At 34.1% G+C, this 19,246-nt stretch overlaps 2 protein-coding genes and 1 non-coding gene across 11 annotated transcripts; 2 read left to right on the plus strand and 1 right to left on the minus strand.

Annotated features, from left to right (window-relative positions):
- Nucleotides 1-95: 95 nt before the first annotated feature.
- LOC123194683 (two-component response regulator ARR12-like) lies at nt 96-7,870 on the minus strand. 9 transcript variants are annotated; one of them, XR_006497317.1, is made up of 7 exons: nt 7,562-7,861; nt 6,992-7,144; nt 6,281-6,673; nt 5,630-5,706; nt 4,340-5,542; nt 1,757-1,898; nt 1,213-1,652 (listed from the first exon to the last, which is right to left on the minus strand). XR_006497317.1 is itself a non-coding variant. In XM_044608024.1 (6 exons), the coding sequence occupies exons 1-6, from the start codon at nt 7,680-7,682 to the stop codon at nt 544-546; spliced, it is 2,322 nt and encodes a 773-aa protein (XP_044463959.1). In that variant the 5' UTR covers nt 7,683-7,870; the 3' UTR covers nt 96-543. The 9 variants fall into 9 exon arrangements, 7 of the variants coding, with proteins under 7 accessions (XP_044463959.1, XP_044463965.1, XP_044463962.1 ...); XR_006497316.1 differs by having other exon boundaries at nt 1,213-1,642; nt 1,733-1,898; XM_044608024.1 differs by lacking the exons at nt 1,213-1,652; nt 1,757-1,898 and adding an exon at nt 96-918 and having other exon boundaries at nt 7,562-7,870.
- A 4,973-nt stretch (nt 7,871-12,843) lies between these two features.
- Nucleotides 12,844-12,916, plus strand: TRNAR-CCU. Its single transcript has one exon. It is a non-coding gene; the product is annotated as a tRNA-Arg (tRNA).
- A 258-nt stretch (nt 12,917-13,174) lies between these two features.
- Nucleotides 13,175-14,343, plus strand: LOC123193837 (zinc finger protein 3-like). Its single transcript, XM_044606904.1, has one exon. The coding sequence runs from the start codon at nt 13,274-13,276 to the stop codon at nt 14,111-14,113; it is 840 nt and encodes a 279-aa protein (XP_044462839.1). The 5' UTR covers nt 13,175-13,273; the 3' UTR covers nt 14,114-14,343.
- The last annotated feature ends 4,903 nt before the right edge of the window (nt 14,344-19,246 follow it).

The following is a 19,246-nucleotide window of genomic DNA, read 5'->3' on the forward strand; positions in this document are numbered from 1 at the left end:
AAAAACACTTGTAAGAGATTTATATATATATGCTAATAAAATAATTGTTTTAGTTAATTCAAAATAACGAAATTTTTACATCAATGTTAATTATATAAATATAATTTAATACAAAATAATATTATTTTACTCTGAGTTTTCCAAATTCGAGTATCATACATCATATCAAGCTCAAATTTATGTTCTTCAAAATTTGTTGAGTTCCTGATGTCAATGAGCCGAACTTGGCTCAAAACCACCCTACTTGTTTTGATGTTAACAAGATATGGACAATCTAGGTTTCAACACTTCCAAGTATCCACGTAGGGCTGTTTCTTCTACACCATGATAGCCTCTCTGACCCCAATTCAAGTTATAATTTTTTGGGTTGTAATAAGATCACATGTTATGTTTGTAAACAATAGCCGTGACTGACGATTGCAGGCAAGGACTAAGGCCATGGGGGTGAAGAAGGAAGCGATGGTTTGCCTGCAATTTGCTGTGGACACTAGGAACAAGATGGTGCCACCACTGCCACAAGGTTTCAGTGGAAATGCTTTTGTGTTAGCCTCGGTAGCACTGACAGCCGGAGAACTGGAAAAAGGGAGCTATGAGGCCATTGTTGAGAAGATAAAAGAAGCCAAGAACTCCATTAACAATGACTATGTGAATGCATACAATCAGGCACTTGCAGAAGGACCTCAGGCTACTCTCCCTCCCCTCAAGGAGCTCACTCTTGTTTCTGACTGGACAAGGATGCCTTTTCACAAGGTTGATTTTGTCTATGGAGATGAAGCAGCATATGCTTCTCCACTCATTTCTCCTATCCCACAGGTGGCTTATTTCATGCAGAATCCAACTGATGTCAAGGGCCTTGATGTGAGGATTGGTCTTCTTCCACAAACTGCCAATGCTTTCTCCCACCATTTCCTCAACAATCTGCATTAATCAATAAGCTTGCAGCCCTCAAGTTTAATCAGGTTTCCATGAAGAGATTATTAGATATAAGATTTATGATAAAAAAGTTATATACTCAGCTGTCATCAAGAGCTACTTTTCTTATACACAAATAATATGTGACGATGCCGTTTGGTTGTAAGATTTGTATCTGTTCTTAACTCATTTTCTGTCTTTATATAGTATGGAACTTAGTATTTTAATCTGGGATCCTGTATATAAATAATCTCAAGCTAATCTTAATGATCCAACAATCTCATTGCCTAATGAAATCTACGAATGAAAAGAGGAATATCAATATTAGGGGTAGATTCAACCAAAACCAAACTAGAGCGGGCTTGAGCTCTGCTCAAACCCAGAAAGTGCAACTTGAGCTCACTCAAACCAGCGATAAAATTGTGGAAGTTGCTAGAAAGCATAAGAAAATAAAGGTCATTGGAAAGCCGTCAAAAGCGTCAGAGAAGAAGAAAAGTCACCGTAGCAAATGAATCTGTTGAGACTTTCTTTAGATTTGCTAGCCAACTAGACTCGGACTTGAGCTGAGATTTGGCTCATTCAAGCCGAACACCTTGCTTAGCCCAAGCCCACGGCGACAGTTGGCTCATTAACTCCATAATGCACAGTCGGGGGAAGACAAAAGATGCACAATTTCTCAGCATACTAGAAACAGGCTACTACTAAATTGCCATTGCTTCTGCACAATTAACTGGAAACAACTGTACTAAGACAAAGAAGGGCAGAAGATTTATCAACTACAAGTAGCAACAAGCCTCTTGAAATGGCAACAGGGACATACATATTGAAGTGCAGTATGTCTTACACAAGGCAAAATTAAATAAGAGAATGCTTTTGCAGTAGATCCTTCTTTGTTAGTAGCTAAAGGCTACTTATCATATGCAACTACCAAGAGAATAAGCATTAATGCAGCCAAAATTGCCGTCAGGTAATGTGAACTCTAGTTCCTGCATTACCCAACTCTGTCATCAGATGCCTGAAGCTAGAATAATGACAACCACGTCAGTTAACTGTAAACAAAAATTGACACATCATAATTCAAGTGCCAAATAAATACAAAAACTTAAATCAGAAAACATATAAAAAAAATTATATGCTACAAATGAAGTGAAATTGATATTAGGACCTTCCACACCAGACAGAGCGCACACTATCTTGACCTTGGGAACAAAAAGCACATGAACTTGCTATTTGTACAATGCAAAGTTTTACACTCCATTGAAGCACAATGATAATTTAAGAGCATGTTAGAAGCAAGGCCCAACACCAGATGTACTGTTTTTGGTTTTATTTAAGGTCTGTCTCTTCGGTTAAATGATAACCATGATGAACAGGCAGCTATAGATCTGCTTTTAAGTACACTAACTGTATTTTCAGTAGCTATGGCATGCTTTCCAAAAAACAAAAAAAAGCCTTGCATGATTGAAGGAAGACTTAACAACTAATGACAGGTGTTCCTCTGTCCAAACTATAAGGGGCAAGTGAGACTACCTTTTGATGAAAATGAATGCTAACCCGAAAACAAGGAGAATCGTATAAAGTTCAGAAGTTCAAGTTAGGGCTGGATTTGAGTCAAATTGTGCCCGAACATTGGTTGGCTCAAATTCAGCTCAAATATATAATGGTTAACTCAAACTCAAACTCATTCAAACAGGCCGAAGATGTCGTCAAAGGGTCATTTGTGGGATAAATAGTATCACCGACAGGATATATAGTGTTTTTGAAGGAGAATTTAAGCCTAACTTGAACTAAGTGGCCAAGCTAATACTCTTGCTCAAATTTGACTCAAATCAAGCCAAACATTGAGCTAAGTCGAGTTGGCTCGGTTCAGATCCAACCTTTCTTAGTTATTAGTTAATTAACATCTACCTAAACAGTAACATTTCAAAAACGCTGGCCAACAATAGAAATGCTTAATGTATGAGTGGCTCTGGGGATTCATTTCTCCCTAGTTAAATCAAGGTAAAAGCTTATAAATCAGGAAGGAAAGATACAACTATTATACAGCATCACAAACTATCAATAAAACATCAATGGATTCTACAATAGACTTAAAATTGCAGTTTCAATTCAATCAAAGAGCTATCAACAATTATTACTAATAACTTCCTTTGCTCTTGAATTTAAACATGAAACCACTTGTTATAATTTCACTATCATTTTCATCACAAGCAAGATCCATAATCATGGTAAGGTCCTTGTTATCAAAAGCAGCTCAAAGTTCTTCCCTGAAAAAAATGTAGAAAGATATTTTATTTGACAGTTGAGAACATCCTGGATTGTGAATCTCTTATATAAGTCAAGACGGATTTACTTGCATTGAGATGGAAATAGTTTCCCCACAGGGAACTCTCATAAACATTACTGTAGCTTCATTTAGTGATACTCTTTATCATCTAGTAGCACAAAGACGTGTCCTATTCCCAAATACCTATCGAATATACTCTTCATAATTTGATAGTGCGAAGACAGACTTCCTATGCCCTGAATGCTTACATAACCAATCAGCGATCAGATCACAGAACTTAATAACGTAACTGGTGGGCTGTTTCTTGGATGGGACCAGCTAACTACCAAGCATTTTGTTTTGTGTATTCCTAATATGCTTTCAATTATATCAAGTGGGCATATGTGGTTTAGTGTATACCAGCAATGGTATACTGTGGAAAGATGCCTACAAGAACATTCCTATTAAGATGTTATACAATGACCAGTTTAAAATTCAAACAGAAAACCAAATAAAATTAATATACAAGACAAAGTTTCCAGGAATTGCATGCTCTTCTATGTTGAAACAGAAAGTATTCATTTATTGATCCTATACTTTTGGTCAGGCTATTATTGTTACACAGTAGTGCAAGACCTCCCTCCAAAATTCAATTTATCCACCTCAAGTTTGATCGATTTTATCATACTGCACTAGGATTCTTCTGCTAAAAAGATAGATATCCAAGTATACCATGCTTTTCTTTCATAGGAAGTTTTTCTTCATTAAACCAGGGTAGGCCATCATCTTTAACCATGACAATGACCTAAATGCAATAAAATAGCAATACTCATCAAACAATTCATGAAGGGTCAGTATTCCTCTCAAGTCATATTACATCTCACAATAAGGAAACATAGTATGCACAATTCTAAGTAAAATGACCTTCCACAATTTGCAGATTGATTATTCAATACTATTGTTAGCTACACCAATGAGTTTGTTGACTATACTAGTACACCACAAATTAGAAGCAACCAGCATTGAATAGCTTGAAAGACTTCTTCAGTTTAATTTTTGAAGCTCAAAAATGTACACCAAGATCAATTTATAGATATTATATAAATAAGCTACAATTAATAGAGCCATCACAAAACTTAAAGCAGGATTATATGTTCTCACCTGTTTCACCATTGAACTCACTAAATCTTCCAATGAGTCAACATTATTTGAAATGTAACGGCTCTGTGTCTTCTGTTGGACCATGAGATACTCTTCCTTTGGATTTAATGATGTTTGGATACCAGACCTTTGAACCTCATCAATCTTCATGGGGAAGGGATCAACAAAATTTGATTGTCCAATTGAATCAAATTCTGTGCTTTGGTGAAAAAGACTGTTACTTGGGTCCAAGCTTTGGCCGAAAGTACCTACATCATCATTCATGGGGATTGCAGAGTTTAATGAGTTGTATCCAATATTTAAGCGGTGTGAAGCATCATGCTTATAGTTTTCCCATTGTTGTGGGACATTGCTAATCATTTGCCCTGCATTTTTGCTAATAGGTACTCCTTGAAATGGTAAATCTGTTTTTGAATCCTGTAGTTGGCTATGCAGTGGAGGCATAGAAGAAACATCATATGGATTATTTCCAATTTGTGAGGCCATTGTAGAAAGATTGTCTCTCACGTTACATGGATGCATAGTAGACTGTTTAAAACAGTCACCTAATGAATAATAATTTGCCTGGATCCCAGATGACTGAACAGCAGTTGACAAATTATCATTGCATCTACCATGATCTAGCATATGGGAAGAAGATCCTGAATTTAAGGCCATCAATGTAACAGAAGACTGATTTCCAAATACTCTGTTACCTTGGGACTCTTGAGGAGGTCCTTCTAACATCAAGGGCTTGTTTGTAACACTAAGATGAGGATTATTTGATTGACCAAAGGTTAATCTTGCATCTGGTAAACCACTGTTAACAGGGAAAACTGTTGTATTATCATTAGCACTGATACTTTTGTTTGGTTGTAACTGGTCAAGTTCCTGGGACTTTGGCATCCCTTGAAGTATATTAGCACTGTGGCTTCCAGGAAGAATGCTTGGATGGAATTTTGTCTGATCAATAATAATTCCTGAAGGGAGGCCACACATACCCAGCCCAGCAGGAGTGTTCAATCTACCAAGCATCCCACCAGGTGGAAAAGATCTAAAAGTACTATTCTGCAACTGCCCAGACACAGCTAAGGAATGGAAATTCCCCAGTCCGTTAACAGAACCCATTCGCAAATATGAAGCATCTGTATTGCCGAAGGCTGCTACCATATTAGCTTGTTGGTTAGCGACACAGCTGATCCTTTTAAGGTAAAGCCTATATTTCTGCAACCACATGATAGCCTAGTTAGCTTTCACGAAACAGTAGTTTTCATCACATAGAAAAGAGACAGTATGAGTGAGAATTTTTGCCTGGAGATGGCTTGCCACATTTTCTCTGGTCAGCTTTTCAACATTCATCAAATCTAGTATCTTTTTTGGTACAGCCTCTGAAATCAAAAACAAGAAAATGTTTAAAAAACCTATGATGAAATTAAATGTAAAAGACATGGATGAATTTGCATAATATACAACAAAACCAAGACCAAGAAATTATTTTTTGGCAAGTAAGATCATCTTTGGTTTTATGAACTGAAAGGTGAAAGACCAATCATTGTGTTGGAAATCTAAGGTAGAACCCCTGAAAGGTTAATTTTATTAGGTGGAGGGACTCCCAAAAGCTAGGGACACCTCCTAGACGAGACCCAACCTAAAAGGCCAACCTCATTGTCTGAATGGAATGCTGAGTTTGGTTTCGATACTATATGTCGGAGGATCAGGATATGTAATACAAAATATTAATGCAATAAGAAGAAAAACCTATAAACCTCAAAAATCCCAAAATTCTTCAAACAATTCAAAGTAAAATCCTATGGCTCAATACAAGGTATGTCATGCATAATTAACAAAATTTGGGAAAAAGACACATAATAAAGTAGGCTAACATGTGTCAAAAGAAAATCTCGAATTGCTTTTGCAAGTGGTTTTCAAATATGGTAACTAAGATGAGTGGTTTGAACATACTGTCAATGCCCAGCTGATTAACAGCTGCAACAAACTTGCGATGCAGATCCACTGACCAAACAACCCGAGGCTTCTTTTGGGTTGATTGGTCCTCATTTTCATTTTCATTCTCATCACGCTCCTCATCTTCATCTTCATTTTGGTCTTTCCTTCTTTTATTGAGCTTCCCATTCTGATCAGAGTTCCTAGTTCCTGCAGCTTCACCACCACCATGATGGGGCTTGTCTTGATCGTCAGAATGATTACAGTCCTTTGTATCAATTTTCTTCCTCCTGATTACATGTTGCCATATGTTCTTTAACTCCTCAATCCGAACAGGTTTCAGCAAATAATCGCAAGCTCCATGAGTAATTCCCTTCATTACAAGCTTCGGGTCACCATTTCCCGACAACACTGAATACATTTAACAATTTACATTCAAAATTTCTAGTTGGAACTCTTCAAAATCATTTCTCCTTAAAGTCAAAATGTCAAAAAAAAAAAAGGATTTTACACATTTTGTTCTGTTTCTGTTGAAATTCATCCAAACAACACTAGAAGTTACCATATCATCAAAGACTTTAACATGGCACAAAACTGTAAATGTCCAAAATCTTTATGGCAATCTAAAATCCACCTAACTAAAATTTTCACTTAAGTTAATAGAATTTGAATCTGGACGGCAAATGCCAGATAGCAAAGAAGGAAAGAGGTGTAATGTCTTTGACTTACTAATAACAGGTAAGTCCATCTCAAGCCCCACAAGTTCAAGTAACTTGAAACCATCCATGTCTGGCATATGCACATCGCTGATAACCAAGTCAAACTTGTTCCTATTGTCCCTTAACATCTTCAGAGCGGTGACTGCCTGACTTGTTGTGGTAACTGCAAAAACCAGTATTCAATTTTCAAACTCAAAAAAACTATCCCACTTAGATTTAAAGTTTACAAACACTACCAAAATGGGCAAAAATCAAATCTCATTAAACCCAACACTCATCTCATAATCAAATAGATTTTGCAGATCCTAAACAGAACGATAAAACCTGCACTCCATTCAAACTTCTAAAAAATTAAGTTGATTGAAAGATATTATTCATTCAAGAAGAAGTACAAACTCTTGACAAATAACCAAATGAAGAATAAATTGCTTGCAGTCGAGTAATGATATTAGCAAAAGATTCCGCATGAAGTCAAATTTACAGTAACATAGCTTAAAAACCAACCAAATGAAGAAACAAAATCCTAGAAACAAACTCTGAGTCTAAAAACCCATATGCGAAATCTAAGAAAGAAGCAAACCATGGTATTGGCAACGACGAAGCAGAGTCTCCAAAACCAACAAACAAGTTGGATCATCGTCAACAGCCAAAACTCTCATGCCAGCCGGGAACTGGTCACCGTTTGTTTTCTCTACGGTCATTATTTCTTTCTTCTTTGGCGCTAATTCTGAGAAGAAAGGAATTAACTTTAAGATTATCAACTATGCTTTTATGGTTTTGAGCGGAACCCAGATGGTATATTGCTCTAACAGATAGATTCCGAAGGGATTAACATTTATAATCAGTGATTAATCATGGAAATTGAAATAAAAATAATAAAAAATTTAACAGCACAGTAAGAGCAATTTAAAAGTCAAAAAAATTCTTCCTTCACGGTGAAAAGGAGAAAAGAAAATGGAATCTATGAACTATCTTTGGACTGTTAAAAGCTGGAACAAGACAAAATACTCAAGACTTTAATGAAAAATATATTTTTTGCCATTTTAAGAATTTTAAAATATAAAGAGATTTTGTTTTAACTGGATATATGGCGCGTGTTTTCACGTATAAGCTTAGTTTCCTTAAAAAGTGAACTAGGTTGAATTCACCCAGTCTCAAATAAGGGTCACCTTTGACTTGGACTCAAATTTAAAAAATTAAGTTTAAATTAGCATTGAACGGTCTAAAGATCAGTTATAGAGAAAGGATAAAGGCTGTCAAGATACAAAAAGAGAGGGATAAGAAAAAAATTTATTATTATTATTATTATTATTATAATAAATCATCTGAAAAAATAAATTTATTAACAATCTATCCGAGCTAGCTTAATTAAAACTCAAACTATTCTAAATTAAATTTATTTAAATTTTATTATTAATTTAAAATTATATAATTATATAATAATTTATTATTTATATATAAAAATATATACTCAAAATGTAATAATATATTTTATGTTAAAAATTACAGTCCACCTGAAAATTTTAGGCCCAACATGTAAACGCAGGCAAGCTCGAGGTCATGGAGAATCTAAAAGAGCACTTTGGGCTCAGTCAAATAGCCAATAGCGTTTGAGCACGTGGCGGAACCACATAAAAAGGCACTGTACAAATATCAGGGAGTGCGGGACACGCGTGAGCGTGCTTGGTGGGTGATGCAAGTGCAGTTTGGGAGTTTTACAACTTTATTTTCTTTATTGTTATTAGTAATTAATTTTTTTTCCAAATTTAATCATGAACATAATTACTTTTCCAGATTTACCTTTGTCAAGATTCCTCCTTTTTAAGCCAACTCAGGTTAGTTGGACTTGTGTTAAAAGACTCGTTAGCATATTCAGGTTTGAATTTGATTTGCGATATTTAAGCACGATTCCAATCCATCACTAATAGAATTGCCCTTTATCCAAATTTTAAGTTTTGGAAAGGTGAAGGCCACATCAAAGTCTTATGAGATCAAGGATTAACATCAAAGTTTAAAAATGACAATAATAATTATAATAGTTAAACCATACATTCATATCATATCATAAAATAAATCTTTAAAAAAATAATAACTTTAAAATTCTAAAATTATTTAAATATATTTTTATTATCTTATTATTTTTTAAAAATATTATTTTTTATTAATAATATAAATTATATCAGACAATATACCAATTATATTACATAAATTTGTAATATATACAAAATATATATATATATATATATATAATTTTTCATGTATTTGAATTCCAATCTTATTCTCCCTTCCCTGCTTTGTATATTAGAATAGGCCAAACGACTATTTCCCACCCAAGGTTTGATGTTGTCTCAAAAGTCTCTCTTTTAACTATGGAAACATCAAACACCCACCCATGATCGGTTAGATTTAACAAACTCTAACGGTGATAAGGGTAAAATCGTCATTTTTACTATAATATTAAAAATAAACTAAAATATAATCTAATTTTATCTCTCTAAACTTTAAAAACTAAAATTTTTTCCCACCCTAAGTTTTAAAAAATGGCTTACGGTTTCGTCTTCGTCTCCCTAGGTGTTTCCGACGTCAATCGAGCCTCCAAATAGGAGGAAAGCATTCGTCGGAAGGAGAGGCTGCTTCGGAAGAGAGAGGTCATCGGCAATGGAGCCGAAACAGTCGTCGGAGATTTCAAAACCAAACCCTAGGTGAAACTGCTATTTTTTAAAACTTAGGCTAAGGAAAAATTTTTAGTTTTTAAAGTTTAGGGGGGTAAAAAGAGATAAAATTTTCAAACGTTAGAGTTTTATTAAATCTAACCGATCATAGGTAGATATTTGATGTTTTCATAGTTAAAAGAGAGACTTTTGAGAAAACATCAAACTTTGGGTGAAAAATAGTCGTTTGGCCATTAGAATAATAGCAACTAACATTTTAGTATTATTAATATTAATTTTAGAAATTAGTGCAGGGTGTCCACAAACGGGCAAATTATTGGATGGGTTTTGAAAATCATGCGCGCTCATGTATGCACACAAGACAAGGGAGAATTGGAAGTGACGACCCACCACCACAAGGGACCAGAGGTTTGTGGAGAAAGTGAGTGTACTATTTTACAATAGTACAAGGATTAATTCTTAGGCTTTGAATGAATGCGCCGCGCACTACCGATCGATCCTGTGGTTTGATTTGGTGGAGACAACTATAGTTTGTGGTTTCCAGGTCAGAAGGAAATTGGGTGATTGATGGATCGATGTGATGTTTCTTTTCTATAGTCAACAATTCTTATCTTCACTTGGCCCTTGTACCATGTGTTTTAAACGCAAGACTTGTTATTGGTTAAACCAATTCGATACACGAAAATTTGACTATATGTTATTGCAATATTGGAAAAGAACGTTTTGTTTTAATGTTGTATTATATCATTCAAATTATAATAGACTTTAATTAATCCCTTGATCAGATTAAAGTCGTATTTAAATTTTAAAATATTACTTCTAAGTCATTTAAAGATATGTTAATCAATAAATTATTACAACATTAATATACTTTTATCATTTTTGTATTGAATCTATACATGTCTCGACTCAAACAAGTCGATTTTGAGATGAAACTTTATCTTCACCAACTTAAGTCAATTTTAGCAGAATTTTAAGTGATTTTTATGTTAAAAAATCATTATAGAGAGAGAAAGAAAAGTGTTGGTGAGAGTTGATAATGTATCATCCTAAAATATAGGAATCCTAAATGGTGGAAGTGAAAAATTAATTTTTTAGAACTACAGTTATAAAAGAAATTATTAATTTTCAAAACTAAGATGAAAAAATTAGATAAAATTTTATTTAATAAAACTATTAAATGATGTTTTTATTTTTGACTCAAATAACAAAATTTAATAGACAAATAAATATTTAAATTTTTAAAATTTAGTAAGTTGAAATTTGGGAATAAATTAAACCTTGGATAGGAATAAGTCTTCTAGCCAAATTTATTTGATCTCGACCTCAACGATTCTACTTGGTTTGAACCCTCTCATTGCGATCGTATAGTTATACTAAAGCTTATCTTATTAGTAATTTTATTCTTCTTTAATAAGTTAAATAAGTTAAATTTAATCATAAAAATTTAACGCAAATTGGCCCATGTTCAAATTTTGGAGGTCAGTTGATCTTTAGTTGGCCATTGTTCAAACCCATTTTAGCTCAAAACTATTCCCAGCGGGAGCTGGTGTATATCTTTGGCCCAACGATGAAATTGAATGAAGCTTAAAACCTAAAAAGGGGAGGAATACTTGGGCCATAAAGGACTTATAAGCCCAAAAGGGCAGAACTTTGGTTGATCTGAATAATGTTAAGCCTGTTAACAAAGAAAGCATTTGTTAGCAAGTCAGCATGTCTTCAATAGTGCAAGAAGATAGGAGATTTTTAGTTGCCTATCTCAAGATAAAAAAACAAAAAATAAATAGAAGATTCTTGGATCCAATTAGATTTGATTTGGATTGAACTCAAAGAAAACCTATCTCAAGATAGAATTAAATCAAAAAAGTTAACTTGTAATCAATTCAAGATTGATAAGTTAATATTTGAATTTGATTTGAAAACAATTTAATTTTGAATTTAACATTAATCGATTTAAACTCGAATGTTCAAATCAATTAAAACTCGAATTGTTTTACAAAAATGAACCCAATACTCGATTCATGTCCAAACAACTTAAACCAAATCTACCTTATTTTGTAAACCCAATTATGCCAACTTAAGTTGTTGTCAATGTCATGGATTTGACTTATAAGTGAAAGTGGAAGTGAAGAAGAAGGGTTTGAAATGTGGAGTTGTTTAAAAGAGACAAAGATCTCATAAAGAGATTTGGTTGAATTTGATTAGACAAGTTAGTTGTCTACAGCATCAAATGAGATGTTTTATATGGGATTTTAATTGGGCTAAAAATGATTTATGGTGAAGTTAGATTTGAATTGAGTCGTTCAATTTAATTAAAATCAAATTTGAATTAAAATTTGAATTTAATTATTTATTTCAAATCTCTTTTTGATAAAATTGTTTATATCATTAATTCTATAAACGATTTTTTGAAGATATTTTTAATTTAATTTAAATGAAATATTATAAATTTTATTCAAATTCAAAATAACTCATATTCAAACTTAATTAAGCTCAAATGACACCATAAAAAGGGACTCCATATGGGCTTTTGATATTTCTTTGTCGGCCATTTCTCATCATCCCCACCAATCAAGGCACATACCACAAACTACTTAAGATCACAAGACATGTAAGCTAATTACCTTAGTCGCCTTTCCATTTTTATTTATTATGGGTAAATTTAACTTTAAGAAATACCCAGAAAAAGAATACAATCTTTTGACTTCTAAGCTATCAGTATAAATTCATTTACAAAATCTCATAATTTACTTTATTCATATTCAAATTTTTTACTAAAATTTGTTTCTATCAATTGAGATGATCCAAAAAGAGCCCATAAAAGATTTAGTTTAAAATTAAAAAATTAGTTCAAGAGCAGTGAGTTAAAACTCAAATTCAGTTTGAAAATAATTTAATTTTGAATAAATTTAAATTCAAATCTTTTGATTAATTCAAACACCTATTTTTCAAAATAAACCTAATATATATGCTCAAACAAGCTGGATCAAATCAAGTCATAATAGCAAGTGGTTATCTAACTATCTCAAGTATCAACTGAACTTGAACTAAATATTATAGTTAACTACAAAACATTCTTACAAAAAGTTAAATAGGTTTCCGTCTCGTTCATAAACTTCAGCTAGTTAACTGGGGAAATCCAAGAAGCTGCCAAGTAAACTATAAGATCTAAGACAGGCAAGGTGCGAGAGCGCCCGTAGCTCAGTGGATAGAGCGTCTGTTTCCTAAGCAGAAGGTCATAGGTTCGACCCCTATCTGGCGCGTATGTTTGGATTTTTTGCTTGCTAACAGGTACATGTTGGAGTTCCAAATTTGTTTCCTCTCTTCCTTTTTCATACATAAATGACACATATATAGCATTAGTGTATAGCATTAGCATAGCAATTGGGCCCATATTCTTTATCGCACTCTTATAGACAGTGATGGTCAACTCCAACAGAATTTACCGCATAGGGAATAGTTTATCCTTCCACATATAGCACAAATCATTCATACTTCCAATCAAAGTATACTATATCTTTGTGTTTTTTTCTTTTTTTTATTCCTATCAACTAGTAAATGTCTAAAAATAATCTACCAATAAACCAAGAGAGAAAACAAACATTAATTTGTTCTCTCATATGGAATCTCTGAGTAAAGATCCAAGTCCTTCTGAGGCTCCAGGCATCATTTCTACAACTGAAGCTCCCCCATCACCATGTCAGAAAGCGAAGGAGAAGAAGCAAGTAATAGTTTTACAGGAAGAAGAAGAAGAAGGAAAAGTGAAGGACCATGAAGAACATGAGCCAAAACAGACTCTTGTGTTCGATCTAAACCTCAATAGATATGTTCCAATTCAAGAGCTCAATCTCATTGACTGCTTAAACAACATGGGTTCTTCTTCTTCTCAAGCTACTGATCAATCTGAGCAAAGAGTCTTCTCATGCAACTACTGCCACAGAAGATTCTACAGTTCACAGGCGCTTGGAGGGCACCAAAATGCCCATAAAAGAGAGAGAACTCTAGCAAAGAGAGGACAAAGAATAGGCACAACTGCTTTTGGTGGGCAGCCATATAATTATCTGCACCACAATCACTATTCTACTATATCCTCTCTTCCTCTTCACGGTGGACATAATAGGTGTCTTGGGATTCAAGCGCACTCAATGATCCATAAACCAACTCATGCAACAGCCAATGTGTACGGTCACAACAACTGGTCTAGGCTTCCTATTGAACAACAACCAGCCGTAGGAAGATTATTATCAGTGGACAAATTTCATGCAAGTTCAACAGGACCGTCAGCTCGAGCTAGTGTTGGTAAATTCAACTCTTACAGAACTCCGATGGGTTCTTCTCAGGTGGATGAACAAGGCACTAGTAATTGTAATTGGTGGAAAGGTGGTGGAGGTGTTGGTAGTGGTTTCAAGAGTTCTAATCAGGAAGATACGAAGAAGCTTGATCTGTCTCTCAAGCTCTAATTAATCAAGTTTCTCTTAAATCAGGTTTATAATTTTTATTTTTTTATAATGCTGAAATTTCCTGATTGAGTATCAATAGAAACCTGTGAGAGAGAGTCATATTGGTTTGTCTGTTGCAACCTAAGCATGACTCAAAGACATAGAATCTTGTAAAAGAAGTTGCAAAAAGCTCTTTAAAAAATTGAGATTGATTTCTATGAAACCCAAATGCCCAAAAGCAAACTGATTAAAGGAAGAATTTCATTATGAAAGAAGATTACATGATGAGGAAAAGATGAATTTTGCTATGTGGTACACTATTTTACATATATTTTAGTACAACTTTCATATACAAATCCTAATTGGCAAATACTTAACATGTGTACCAACAAATAGCTTGTCCACAATGAGTAACATTATTCATGTCCATAGATTGTACCCACTTTACTGCATGATGCCACTATTCTGTCCACTGTCTATTATATTTATGCAATGATAAACTTATATGTTGAGTCATATGATTAATGCTAGAAGGGGTTTGACATCGTATGTATTGCCTTATATCAGATAACCCTATACAGAATTTGAATCACTATTATACTTCATTTCTATGAAAACTTGCCTGCCTAGACAAGTTAGATATGCAGCGTAATCCGTGTGCCAAAGGATCAACTTCACCTAAATATAATTATGCTTCACTTTCAGCTTCAATGTAGCATATACAATTATATAAAATTTCATGAATTGATAATGAATCTAATTGATCGGGCCTGCATAAGAAGATCCTGTGGATTCAGCGTCAAGAAAATCTCCCAACAATGACATTTAAACAGTCAAAAAGATCTTATATTATTCAGAACCAGCTTATTTTCCACTTGTAGTACTAAACAAAGCATTAAATGACCAGTGGGTTAGGAAGAACATGGAATAAGTGAGGTGAAACCCAATAGATTGGGTAACTTTATCTTAGAATACGACCTGCACTAATATTTATTTATGTTTTTGGCCACCCTGAACTAAGACTTTATATTTGTCCTGTATGAAGGAGAGTGTACTCTGTCGTTTTCACATACTAATCTCTAAATCTGGAAAAGATTTGATTGAATATTAAATCTCAAGCGTGAATACAGACAAATTCAACAAAATAAACTCTTATGCACATATTAATATTTTCTAATATGCCCATATTAGATTATGGTCTTCCTCCAAATTTGAAATTTACTAGCATGGTGGTTAGACTCTCACAAAAGGGATTCCTTGTAATGAATAAATATTGATTGTTTTCTCCTTGTTAGTGTAATGTTATTGCAAAACCTGTTGCTTCAGCAAACTAAAAAAATTGTGGCTACTAGTGAGTCTGATCCGAACTGACTGGATTCAAAACCTATCTCTCAATTCAAACAAGTTGATATTGAACTGGAGCTTCAACTCGCTCAGCTTATTTATCAATCAGTTACACTGTTTATCCCATCAGTGACTACCTTTTTAATGATACTATTCATCTTATTAACAACCCTTTAGTGACATTATACACTAGCTCAAACAAGTTTGAACTCAAATTAGATATTATAGATGCAATATAAACTCGAATTAACCCCAAACTCAACTTAGTTTTACTCAAAGTCAATCCTAAATTTGGCACCAGGCCAAAAAAAAAAAACTTTTTTGTTTTGTTCTGGTTCCATTTGAGTCCCTTCCCCTTTCAGATGTCACTTTAGGCCACCGAAAGATGAGCAATCTGGACACTTCAATTGAATCCACAGAAGCAATAACAATACAAGCACACGCAACAGTCAAAGGATAACTAAGAATTTTGAATGACGACCCAGATTTTTGCCTTGTCAAAAATGAATGATAAATGATCTCAAATAATGGAGGCCATGATGCGTAATGTGATATACGCCAACTCATTTTTCCTTCACTGTTGACCACGACTTAGAAGACTATAGGATTAAGAAATAAGCACCTCTCAGATTCACATTGCCTAAAAGCCTTTCCAGGAACATGGTATGAGTCAATAACTAAAAAGGCCAGAAACCATTCATCCACAAACCCACACCATCAAAAGGATGAGTCTAATTCTCTCTTTCACTTTCTCAAACCCTTTGATCAGCACTGGCATCACCAAAACAATTCTTCCTCTACTTTGAAGATTCAAATGAACCGAGCTTTATCTAGAGCTAGTTGTTCTAGATTCAAACCGAGCTCGACTAACTCTTGTTCTAGTTTGGTTTGACTTGAATCCACCCTAATAATAGTTAAAATATATTTACCAAACCAACTTTGTCTCTGAGTAATAATAAATTTAGCTGAATAAACCAAAAGAGCATAGGCCTTTTACTAATATTAAATTTAACTCAAAATGATCATTGAGGACGGGGTCCCCAATTCACATGAGCCAAACATGTATCCATCACATGAAACTTAGCAATCTTTTAGTCAACTGGAAGATCTAATACAGGAGATTCGTACAATCAATTCTGAACATTGAAAAGGCACCACTTACCTCAGTCGGTTTGCCTGAAATGCTAGAACATATGTACTTCAAGCCTGACAATCTTACCAGGCCACCACCTTAGTATTGCCATACTTCGATGTTCTGTCTAGACCTGAATATTTCTTTTAATTGCATCTTACAGTTATATAGTAAAAGCACCCGGGAAGTCTCAAGTTTAAGATCAATTTAAAGTACCTCTGCTCGTTACGTGTTTTCCAGTCCTACAGGGGCTCATGATGACATTAGCAGCAGCCCCTTTCCCCTAAGTAAGAAATTTGATGAGTCTGATACAGGAATTGGTACAGCTGAATCTAGTTTTACCTACCTTAAATACTTGTTCTTTTAGTCTGCAGAAGTTTAAAAAAACAAGTTTGAGATCAAACTTGAATCAAAACTTTGTTCTCTAAAAGTTAATGACATTAATCCTCCCCACTCCCCAGGGATTATATAATACAAAAACCCCTTGAGATTTATGGAATAACAGAAATCCCCTGGCCATTAATGAACTGTTAAAAAATATACACAGTTATGACTAAGTAAATATTATCAAATTGCCCTTCCACCAATTATTTTAACACCTAAAACTTAACAACAGGAGGATTTTTTTTGGGGAAATTTTGTATTTCTATCATACCTCAAGGGGGTTAATGGCATTAACTCTTCTTTAAATAGACATCTAAAGTGGATAATACCACCTCACAGGACAACATTAGGCAGGATTATGCCAAACACCAGTAATCCCAGGCCAGAGGCTTTGAATTGAAATACAATACTATTGCAACAATAATTTGACAACCTAAAAAGGCTTTAAGGCAAAAGAAAAGAATACAAAGATGGATATATAAGACTCTTGATTATCACAACAGTACACACTGATAATCTAAGAAACGCTATACAAGGAGCCATAACTGACATTTGCCACAGTTCTTACCCAACAAAGAAAAGTAATGACTCTGACACAGGAATTTGTATAGCAAATCCACAATTTGTCTCACTCTTTAAGTCCTGTTGAAAAGATATAAACTCAGTGAATATACAGGGGGCTCAGCCCAGTTTTCAGCCTATTCTCACCTTCTTGTCAAACTACTCAGTATTTAAAAATATAAAAGCTCAACAAATCAAGCTTGAATGATCTCAACAGTCAAGTACTAAAGATAATTGACGCTCGAGATAAAAGCTCAAAACAATCTAGTTACTATTTACAAACCAAATATGAAAGCATTAGAGTTCACTCTAGTAAAGATTAATTGAGCTTAATATGTGCAAATGAATCCCAAACAAGCCAATACAGTATTGGAAGCATGGAATAATTAATACCAAGTTATAGAAAGTATAATGTGTTTCTCTTCATCTAAAACATGCTATCATAAGAACAAAGTAGACTTGATATACAAAATTTGATATAAAGTGTTAACAGAAATAAATACATTAGAAAGAATGATACTACAAAAGCACGCCAGAGCAGATGACTCAAAAAATTCACATACTAGATGAAATGTTAGCTTACATAAAATGGAATCATAACAGATTCACTAGGAAATAGTAAGAGCTGGAATGCGTAAACAGTGGATATAACATAAAGCAAATGACTCAACAAATTCGTAGTTGCATTTGTTCACATACTCAATTAATGTTCCTTTTAATTGCATGAATTAACCCTTTTAGCATCTTATTACCCACTGCCCATGGCATTACACCTAAAAGATTAGAGCCAGGCCATACTGTGGGCTTATAAACACGGGATAACATGTACAGTCTACTGCGTCACCATCACAAAACAGTTATTGTGTCTTAAAACCATTTAGATATGATTCACTTCTGCCATGAAATGGTAACAGGGAAAATATCTGTCACTTATGGTTTCCGTAACAGAAACACTCACTTTCCTCCTTACCACATGCACAAATAGCATTGTCATCCTTTATATAAAATTCAAGAGCAGAAAAAGGTTATTCAATCATAGTGCAATGGGAGCCTGGTCATGAATAAGGTCTAGAGTAATCTACCACTTGGATCTTTACCCAAATATAGCCATAAAAGAGTAGTGCCTTGGTATTCATAATTCCAAAAGGGACCTAATTCCAATCTTCAACAATTATCAAACAGGATTTGGCATATTTTGCTATAGTCAATATAATGCATATAATACATTTACAATTCTTGAACACACCAGTATATTTATAACATAAAGGAGTATCAGCATGAAATGATATGGTATAATCTGACTAGATTACTCAGATCTCAGCTGCAAACTTTTACATAACCAAAGCAATCATATTCGGTGGACAAACACATTCATCCAAACCAATAGGTATACAACAATAATGAGTATAGCTATGAATATGCCGGTTGTATCTATTAAGTCAACTTAAGTGGAGTAAGACCCTTGATTCCCAATTCCACTAGGAATCAGTTCATCAAGAGCATTAAGCTCAGATCCTGCACCATAACCGAAACCTATGGAACATTTATAGGTACTTTGCCTGTCAGTCACAAGATATCAAAGTAGATAAGAGGTCATAAAGATGGCATCAAAATAGATTGCATCTTGTGACAAAAATCAGAATAAAGCCCAGTGTGAAGCAGTTTTACCGTTACAATAACTCAATTCAGTCCAACTAACAGGGTGGTAAGGAAGCCTGTTGTAAATACTTAAA

This window comes from Mangifera indica, chromosome 13 (assembly GCF_011075055.1).
Source record: "Mangifera indica cultivar Alphonso chromosome 13, CATAS_Mindica_2.1, whole genome shotgun sequence".
Classification (NCBI taxonomy): domain Eukaryota; kingdom Viridiplantae; phylum Streptophyta; class Magnoliopsida; order Sapindales; family Anacardiaceae; genus Mangifera; species Mangifera indica.

Bases quoted from the DNA above. Each gene is read 5' to 3' on its own strand.
- LOC123194683 (XM_044608024.1), bottom strand. From the start codon at position 7,682: ATGACCGTAGAGAAAACAAACGGTGACCAGTTCCCGGCTGGCATGAGA. The intron at 5,543-5,629 runs GCAAAAATTCTC...ATGTGGTTGCAG, and splicing joins ATGTGGCAAGCCATCTCCAG to AAATATAGGCTTTACCTTAA. The intron at 919-4,339 runs GTGAGAACATAT...TGATTAATGCAG, and splicing joins TGAGTTCAATGGTGAAACAG to ATTGTTGAGGAAATGGTGGG.
- LOC123193837 (XM_044606904.1), top strand. From the start codon at position 13,274: ATGGAATCTCTGAGTAAAGATCCAAGTCCTTCTGAGGCTCCAGGCATC.